The 9,486-nt window shown below is 44.1% G+C and overlaps 2 protein-coding genes across 4 annotated transcripts in view; both read right to left on the reverse strand.

Moving 5' to 3' along the window:
* Positions 1 to 6,310, reverse strand: part of Ttll5 (Tubulin tyrosine ligase-like 5) — a 52,137-nt gene extending 45,827 nt beyond the window's left edge. Inside the window, exon 1 of one of the 2 annotated variants that reach the window (XM_078178754.1) lies at positions 6,182 to 6,310. The gene's annotated coding sequence lies outside the window, so the exon portion shown is untranslated. Of the gene's footprint in view, positions 1 to 25; positions 138 to 6,181 lie in introns of those variants that run through there. The other variant, XM_078178755.1, reaches the window with a different exon arrangement.
* Positions 6,311 to 6,604: 294 nt separating this feature from the next.
* Positions 6,605 to 9,461, reverse strand: Mocs2b (Molybdenum cofactor synthesis 2B). Of its 2 annotated transcripts, none has more exons than XM_078179388.1 (9): positions 8,809 to 9,461; positions 8,611 to 8,694; positions 8,381 to 8,528; positions 7,997 to 8,300; positions 7,504 to 7,756; positions 7,306 to 7,391; positions 6,998 to 7,245; positions 6,813 to 6,866; positions 6,605 to 6,744 (listed from the first exon to the last, which is right to left on the reverse strand). In XM_078179388.1, exons 3-9 carry the CDS (start codon positions 8,519 to 8,521, stop codon positions 6,673 to 6,675), a joined length of 1,158 nt encoding a protein of 385 aa, XP_078035514.1. In that variant the 5' UTR covers positions 8,522 to 8,528; positions 8,611 to 8,694; positions 8,809 to 9,461; the 3' UTR covers positions 6,605 to 6,672. The 2 variants fall into 2 exon arrangements, with proteins under 2 accessions (XP_078035514.1, XP_078035513.1); XM_078179387.1 differs by having other exon boundaries at positions 8,797 to 9,461.
* Positions 9,462 to 9,486: the final 25 nt, after the last annotated feature.

Raw genomic sequence — 9,486 nt, forward strand, 5'->3', positions numbered from 1 at the left:
ATCGCGATGACACGACGGCTCCTACCTTGACTCGGTTTCAGCGGTCCTCTCGCTTCGAACGGGTTCACGAAACTATCGATCACGGCCGCGGGACGACGCGGGCCGGTATATCGGGCCTCCGAGGCGCCGAGCTTTCGAGCTTCCACGCTCGGTATCTATGCAAATGCGGCACGGCGGGATCCTGACCGCGGTCGCGACGATCACGGCACCCGCGTAGATATAGACGTCGAATCCTCCCACTCGTTCAGACCGCCAACAGGTATTTCCGATAGCTCCTTCGTCGAATAACAAAGCACCTCGGCCGAACGCGTGTAAACGGCCTTTGCCGGATAGGAATTGTCCTCCTCCCTCCCCGTTCCCCGCCCCTTCCCCGTCTTCCTCCGCCCGCTATCGGTTGCCGACAGCTACACCGGCCACCGGGCCCGGAAGTGGACAACGGTAACCGTTTCGTTGCATCATCGGACGTGGATTCGTCGAACGATGCTTCTCACGGTGGACAATTAACTGTTCACCGTGACCGTCTCATTTCCGATATTTCCGCGGGACACTCCTGCTCATGATAGGTGTGTAGGCCCAACAGGAGTGTTCCTCTATGGAGCGGACTCGATTAGGCCACCCGCAATGACCGATTACGCTAACACTGTCGAAAAGTATGTAATCGGACACCTTTTGAAACGCGGTAACTTCTTTTATAGCTGGATCTAACGACTCGAATTTCTTTACAAACGCCAGAGGGATTGGTTTACTGCACTAAAATACCCTTTACCGTTATATGGAATTTTAACTATGTTTAATAATGGTTTTAAGATTTAACGTGTTTTTCGCCAGCTGTTCATTGTTGATCGCCGAGACAAAAGCCGGCGAATCGAAGAGACCCGCGTATCGTAAACTGATTTATACATACCGTCAGCCTTGAGATTCTCCCTCGGGAACAAGCTCGATAACCACAATGGAAGTAGACCATAACGTTTAAGAGAACCTAACCGGCAATATGCAATTTTTACAAGCCCGTCGATACTGGGACAGTGTGCGCGGGACAAGGCCGCCGAATATTGCCGGTTCTATGCCAACGGGGATCGATTCAATTAAATAATATCAACGTTCTATTACGGAGCAATTACGCGCGGTTCGAGGATAATTACCTTGAAGTCTCGATGCGGATCCGATGAGGCGCGCATCGACTTCGCAGGATCTCGCAGGACTCGCAGGACTCGCAGGACTCGCGCGATATCTCACAAGGGGGGGATCAAACGGAAGGAAAACTAATCGAGTTGGGCGCGGTGAAACTAATCAGCGGCGCGGCGAAATCAGAGTGCTACTCGACTCGCGCTGCGATCAGAATAGGCGAGAGATCATCGAGGTGCTCGGTTGGTTGCTCGGTACCCTCGGTTACTCCGTTCCATTATTGAAATTCTGTTTACATCAGCTAGGTGGAACGCGTTACGCCACTTCGCGCGCTCTTGCATGCCGTGATCAAGAGAAATCATGTTTTCCTATGGCTCACACACACGGCATTAGCGTATTCAACGGACGCCTTCTATTGAAAATCAAAGTCTCCGAACCGTGCTCATCAACGGCTATTCTAATCGGATCGCTATGCGAATCTTTCTGCCACGCGGTTGCAAAAGCTCTCCCGCTCTGAACGCTTCATTTCTTCGGCGACTGGGCGACCGATTCGTCTGAGCACCTTCGGCACACCTCTCTCTCTCTCTCTCTCTCTCTACTTCCACTTTCGGTATTAATTTAATTTATTTATATATACGGGTGAAACCCCGTTTTTCACAATACAGAACCAAATGCTAATATTCTCAGCATCGCCAGCCACGTGTCTTCTCAATTTTCGAGCTCCAATAACGTCGTCAATGTCCAAATTTCTACAACATCGTCAGATCTCGACTTACGAAAGGTTCCGTCGATTTTCGTAAATATTTCGGGAATCTTGGCAATTCCCAAGGAGCAGCCTCGAGCAATGGATATCCCCATTCCTCGAAAGCTAACAAGAGAGCCCCGTCTAATTAGGAGAAAATTGCCGAGGTTGTCCGCGGAGAGCGTATCGTCGACCTTTTCTCCTTTCAGCGAACAATGTTCCCCGACGGAACATAAAAAGGACGCGTAGGACGTGAGTTATGGCTGCGGTGGCGCGTGTTTCACGCGAACACGCGCGTCCACGTTTCGATCCGACGTCGAAAGGTCAACGTGCCTAGGGACATATCACGTTGGGAAAAAAGCGCGCCGCGGGGTGGATCCCTTGAAATTTTCTGGCGAAAATGGAAGGCGAACGAGGCCTCTACCGGCAGCCTCGGGGCGGATTTGCTTTTGTTAGCTGGGTAGCCTTCGCGGAAACTGCTGCGAACACGGACGCTCTCGGGGGATTCGGTCTTCTCGAGGACCGGAGATCAGCCGGTCGCTTAGCCGCCGCAATAAGGAGAGGAATTTATTAAAGAGTCCCCGGGCGACCCCAATTTTCACCCTTGACGCGTTGTCGAATTAAGAAACGAACTCAGTGGACCACCTATTTTTCGAACGCGGAGCATCCGAACCGTAGACTCTATCTCCGAATAAAATTTATTAAAACTGTTACGAATAGATGGTGTCGGACGAACTCCAAACTTGGGTAATTTCTAAATGAAAATGAACTGCGGCCGATAGAATTTCATTTCAGGCACCCTGATTGAAATGAAATATTGACTTTAAGAACGGAAGAGCGAAGTTTAGATTCGCCGTGAAACAAGCCGGTGATTTACGAGGACGGGTGCATGTTCCCGCGGCGATCGTAGCGTTGAAGAAGTAGTCTTCGTGATAAAACGAGTTAAAGAATCGGCTAGATTCTTCGCCTTGAATCCCGGCGTGTATTTGCATAGATAAATAGGCTACGGAGATTGGCCGTACGAAATTTGCTCGGCGTTACGGATGAAGAGGATAAAATCTACTAAAAATAACGTCCTTAAAATCGGTAAAGATAACTTTAATCTTCATCAGACTGTGATATTCTAAAAATTCGCAGTCCAGCGATAAGGTTAGATTGGATCCCCGTATAGATGGAGTTCGAATCGAATTGCAGCGGATCTCGCGATGCATCTTATCGATGCAGATCGCGGCGGTCGGCGGATAAGGCCCGAATTGTAATCGAATCGCGCGACCAGAATCGTTCCGTGACGCCTTCGCCTCAATTAGAATCGATTAGCCGCACGAACGGATTGCTGTCTTTCCGTGTGCGGGACGACGTCTTCGCCCTGAGGATGCGCTAGGAATTTCGCGGCGGGCTGCTCGAACATGACCAGACAGGGGCCGAGAGTGAGAAAAAGTCGGCGACGAGGAAGGGGAAGAGGAATGAGGAACGACAGAGAATACCGTTTGTCGTTTTAAATCGCGCCACGTAACACGTTTTCGCGAAGGGTTTCCTCACGTGACCCACGAAACATTTTACGTTAGACGGTGCACAATTCGTTTTTACGAGGCCTTTTTTCCAGCTGAATTTTAACGGGCTATAGATGGGACTCGGCCGAACCATTCACTCGCCGAATCAATTAACTCTCCATGCCGCATAAAGATTTTAATAATTTATTTATTAAACCATAATTTAATCGAAAAATGTGGTAGGACTTCGGCTCGTTTTAAAGTTTAAGGATGGTACCAGTCGGAGATGCTGCGAGCTGCACCGCCTCCAAAAATTATGGAACGGGTTCCGCAGACGATGCGGAGCTTTTGGTGAAAGCTCGATGAAATGACGAGGAAAATCGTACCGCACGATTCGAGAGGACGTTGCAAAGGGAAGGTTTTGATCTTGGATCTCTATTAGCACCGGCCACGGAAAATAATTGTACAGTAATATTTAGGGACCTTCTAACTCACAACATTTCCTGAATAATAACTTGCTTTTTTTTGGCAGACTCATCCGAGGCGAATTCGGCCAGGCTGCGTTTCACCGGGAACGCGGAACTCGTAACACGAGGCCCGAGCCGAATCCGCGGCGTTCTTTTTTCTGTTCCGGTAACGCGACCGGCACGGTTTTCTCTTTTAACCGACGTGACGGCTACGGCCGCTCGTCACGATAGAAATCGCGCGCAGCTCGCGGCACGTATAATTGGAGGTAATGATACTGTGTTGTGCGTGCCCGCCGGTAATACCACCGGGGCCATAAACAAGGTTTGGGCCCGTTCGACAAACAGTACTTGTGAAAAAATCCCACCTCCCGCAACGCCGTGCAGACCAACCCATATATTTCCAACCCCGTCGCGACCTCAACATCGTACTTTGTTAGCGTCGTCTGTAATCAAAGGGTTAAAACATACGAATACGCATTCTCGAAGGAAACAGTTTATCATTAAAAGCGAAATTTACGAGTGGAGAGATTCGTGTAAACGTAGATTAGATGTACGCGGAGATAAAATAAAAAGTATTTGTACGCGATGCACAGTGTGCCAGCAGAAAAAGGTGAAATTCTGCTTGCAATTCTATTCTCGAATGGCCTGCGCGAGCCAAGTTACCCAGGTGTCTCCGTGAAACGTCCCCATTTTTATCGACAAGTATGCACATCCGTAATCGCGTTTCCTGACGCTCGAGAAGAATGCGATTATCGATGCAGTGCACGGGGTAGGAGACCACTTCTTTCGGACTACAACGATAAGAAAAACTCGCCGTGCACGTGAACGCCCGGGAATCGCCGTTACAGGCAATTTTTCATGGCTAGACAGCCATGATTTATCTCCTTACATGGATAGATAAACGAGAAAAATAATCTCGTTCAACTAAATAATATAAAAATGATATTAACAGAAATTATTTACGTCTCCATCTATAAAATTCAATTAGAAATGTCTCGAAGCAATTTTCCACGCCGATCTCCGAAAATTTACGGTCGAGCTAGTGGCAGATATTTGTTTTAAACTCGACGAATTCGAAAGGCGTTATTAAGTCGGCAGAGTTCGAACAGGGAATTTCGTTGCGCGCTCGATGAAGGACTCTGGTGCAACGCGGTGCAGGCTAGAATTTTGCAGCGCGCATGCAACGAGTTTATCCCGGCTGACTGCGTTATCGTCTAGGACATCGGTTTTAATTGGTCGCGTTGCAAAATTCAGGAAAGTATCTTCGGCGAGGAGAAAAAGCAGGCCAGTAGTCTGGACTGACGTGGTTGCTTCAATTTGCCCCGTCGGGTTCCCAAAGCAGGTCGCTGCTGACCACGACAAGGGTTGAACTGATTTATCCGAGGGTGAATTAATTCACTCAGCTGTGTCAAACTTGCCAAGAGAAAGTCTTGTGCAACGTGCCTGTCAACGAAGTTTCAGCTCCGCGAAGTTCCAACTAGATCGAACTGTATTTCAATTTTATTTAATTTTAACCCACGGAGAAGATTGCTGTACGCATTAATTAATTTTAACAATTGCATGAATTTTCAAAAAGACAACCCTCGACCGACGAACGTCGCGTTAAAAAGTCCTGATTCACGGGCGTATTGTACCGCAAACTGTTCAGGGTCGTGCTACATCTCGTGTTTGTATACAAACACGTGTCAGCTCGGTCAATCCTAATTGTCCGGACGTGTTTTTAAAACTCAAACTCCACCGCGAACCGTTGGTCTCTGTTTTACGAGGGAGTCGAACGTACGAACGGTGGCCGCGACATCATTCGGACGATGGCGAGTGAAAATTCGTGACAGGACCGTTGCGTCGGCGTTGTTTTCTCTAACGTTTCGGAAAACTGTTAGAAGAAACCCATGTGCCGAGACGGAAATAGAACGCGTAAAAATACGCGATGCTTTCGCTCGGGGACGTCGAATGCAGGGAACCGGATGTTCGCCGTCAGGCTTTTCCATCGCAGCGGCCGAATTATCGAATCGCGGGACAACAACGGACCCTGTCCTTTGAAAATCTCCAAGATGGACAAAAGTGAAAAATTTCTTCGGCAAAAAAAATACGCGCTGCAGTGTTCTTTGTTGTAACAATTGTTTAATTATCAGAAAATGAAATCAACCGGGTATAGCCGCTTCGACGGGAGCATTGTACGTGGAAGTGATTCCAGGTGAAAATGAAGGTTGAAAAACTGATCTAACCGAAACGGTCCATCCAGCCAGCTGAGAGGAAAAAGGATGATGCTTGTCAGCCTGGCAGACGACGTGCTGTCCGCGTGCTCGACGAACGCACCGAAATCAATGGAATTAATCAGATTTTTTGACAGTACTCACCAGCATACGAAAGCGCGAACAGCTTTTGTCGAACCGGCGAACGAGTAAAACATCACTATCAATGATTCGCTTTAATTTAGAGCGGGATAAGGAGAAAACTCGCGACGAACCGCAGCCATACCGTATGGCAGCACGACGAAGACTGCCTCTATCAACCGAAAGACGAACTAAACTGAGTACATGCTCGAACAAAAGTTCTGACCTTGCGTTGGATATCGTAGCCCCGCCTTTTATTGTCTGTACTATGCTGAGCGGCTTGCGCGATGAAAGCCCCGCGGTACCTAATTTATTGCTGATATCATAAAACCATTTATTCCGTCACTTACACGCTATTCACTCGTTTCAAATGCCTATACTGTAATACTTATTTTTCTATTTGATAAAACAGCCGTGAGGATTTTCAGAAACCAGTCGATTTAAGAATGCTGTACATTAATATATTTTTTAACATACATTATAGATAATTATATATATAATCAGTCAAACAGAAGTTACTTTATCCTTTTTGCATACTTGTCTTCCAGGTCGTGCAATTTTGTATCCAGTTCTGCCATGGAGTAGGTCTAAAATTGATTGATTTCGTTGGAATTATTGTGAATTGAATTCGACTTCTTACCAAAAGCGTACTCACCCTTTTTCTGACTGGCTTAAAGGTTCCTTTGAGACTGTTGATATCTTCTGCCTTCTGCAAGTAAACGATATTTAAAGAATAAATATTTTCAAATGAAGGGAAACTTTGTAGAGGGTGTAATCTCTAAAATAATGTACAAATTTTAAGTTTTAAGATTAAACAAATTTTCGGATCGAAAGTATTACCCAGAAATCTTTGTATTCGGGAGAAATGCTTTCTAGGTACAATATCCGATCCTCGATATGCTTTAGCCTTTCGTACACATTCTTCGGTACAGGTCGATTTACACCAAGTATTCTTTCAGTGGTTGATATTCTATCGTTCAGCACAGATGAAAAATTATTGTTCATTTGACACATTCCTGAGGCACTGGCCTTCCGTAAAATAGACTGGTCAACTGTTTGTGGTCCCCATGTGTTAAGTACTCTATGCACTGAACCAACATTTCAAGTCGTTAATGTTCATAAATCGATACGCAAATATTTTTACTTACCTTTGACATGGCTTTTGGAATCCTTTCTTCTGATAAGAATCGCGTCTACTCTAGCACAAGAGTCCTCGTTTTCCTCGTCTTTATCTCTACACACAAACATAATGATTTTATCCATTTTTTTTAAGTATAACTACTTTCTTAATATACAGTTTACATACTCTACATTTTCGACGATTTCAGCTATAGTGATGAACGAACCTGTGGTAACAGAATTCTTGCACATTCACCATATTTACTTGCTGCCGTTTTCTTTCAATGAATGACGCTATTCGATGGTTCAATTCCTCGTTCGTTGCACGAATCTGCACGAGATTTGGGTCTATTTCGATATTAGCTTCCTCCTCCTCGTCTTCATCTTCTTGTACATCAACGCTTTCTATCACAGTTTCTTCAACCTCATTTAATACTGCGATCGCATCTTCTGATACTTGAAAATGTCTTGCACCAGGTGCTGGTAAAAATGAATTAAATTACGATTTATCGTGGTAAAACAAAAGAAAGTGTTAGTACAAAACGGGTAAATGGTAATAAAGTTATAAATGTCTTGTCAACGATTTATTAAAATTTATATAATCTCATTATATAGAATTTGTAAGTACTATTAAAAATATTCAACTACATAAATACATTATTTCAGTGTAACAGGGATTAAAATTTCCAACTTTAAATAACAAGGAAAAGTACTATTTACTGTTAGACCAGGCACATTCCTGATTCTCCTTCCACTGACTCTCATTTGTGTTGTACACTTCTTTTTTCCAAATTGGTACTGAAGCTTTCAATGTGTTAATAGCATATTCTACGGCTCTTAGCGATTCCTCTCTGTGGAGAGATGAAATTGCAATTACCACGCTTGCTTTTGATACTGATACCTCTCCTAATCGATGGTATATCACAATATGGTGAACATTCCACTGGGAACGAATTTTCGTGCAAATACCTTTCATTTCTTTTAGTGCCATTGGTTCGTAGGCTTCATATTCTAATTTTAAAACCTGCAAAAGTGCACACACATGCATAGATTAGTGGCGATACCATCGTAATGTTCTCCCACCTGTTGTTCCTCTATTTATACCTTTTTATTCTCAAAATTGTCCCGTGTAATGCCAATAAAATTAGATATGGCTCCACAGTTTGGAGATACTGCCAAATTAATTATTTCTGCAACATTTAGCTCCTCCTGTTGCAACTTGACAATATCGCTTGGCACACCCATTTTTAACCTGGGAAAGTCAACGGTATTCGTAAATATTTTTATGTACTATATAAATTTTTTATTAAATTTATAAAAACTATAAAACAAACCTCCACTAAGCGGCGGTATGACAGCGATTTCGTCCTTTTCGTTCAACGTTAAAATTGCATCCGCAGGTACAAATTCTTCGTTCACTGCCAAAATGAAAGTGTCACGTATACTGTCTAACTTGAAGCGCTCTATTATTTTATCCACTAAATCGTTATACGATAACGTTTGCGGAAGAGTGATCCTACATTCTGTTTTACCCGTTAGTTCCCTTGCCTTGGCAAAAAATAGAATCTTCATTTGAAGCATTCTAAGCTTCACTGTTATCAAGACTGGAGCATTGTGTATAAGATTCACGATTATGAAGACTTTCGTTACATAATTACGTTATTAACCGATGATAGCGTACTTTATCGAAAATACGAAACATGGTTATGTTCGGTTATGTTTTTCACGATTGACTCGGTTAGTCAAAACAAGATCTAAATGGATCAAAGCAAACACTTTGTATTTATCTGATCGAAAAATACAGAACAATATTACACGATGTACACATAAACGCAACTACCATCAAATAGTTCCTACGCATGACATACATCTATAATTAATTTTTTTATCGAGACATTTAATACGTGAACCGTATGTATATAGGATATGTAAATTATTCATGTTTACACAAGTGGGGTGTAAAATAATCGGACACTAAATTGTAAGTAGAGAAACGAAAGATTCTTTATTGATGTTACATTATCTTTTACACGTGCTTTTGCGCGTGTACGGGAGATAATAAGATTGATGCGAGAAATAGGTTCCCCGAAAAGCTGATAGATACTATATACGTAGATCGACTTGGAGTACCTTGTGTGATATTAAGGTCAAACGGGAAATGGGGTCAACGTAGCAAGGAATCGTACTGTTCCGCTTGCATAATATTCGAT

The sequence above is a fragment of the Augochlora pura genome, chromosome 4, assembly GCF_028453695.1.
Source record: "Augochlora pura isolate Apur16 chromosome 4, APUR_v2.2.1, whole genome shotgun sequence".
Taxonomy (NCBI): domain Eukaryota; kingdom Metazoa; phylum Arthropoda; class Insecta; order Hymenoptera; family Halictidae; genus Augochlora; species Augochlora pura.

Bases quoted from the DNA above. Each gene is read 5' to 3' on its own strand.
- Mocs2b (XM_078179388.1), bottom strand. From the start codon at position 8,521: ATGGGTGTGCCAAGCGATATTGTCAAGTTGCAACAGGAGGAGCTAAAT. The intron at 8,301-8,380 runs GTATAAATAGAG...GCACTTTTGCAG, and splicing joins ACAATTTTGAGAATAAAAAG to GTTTTAAAATTAGAATATGA. The intron at 7,757-7,996 runs GTAAATAGTACT...CATTTTTACCAG, and splicing joins GGAATGTGCCTGGTCTAACA to CACCTGGTGCAAGACATTTT.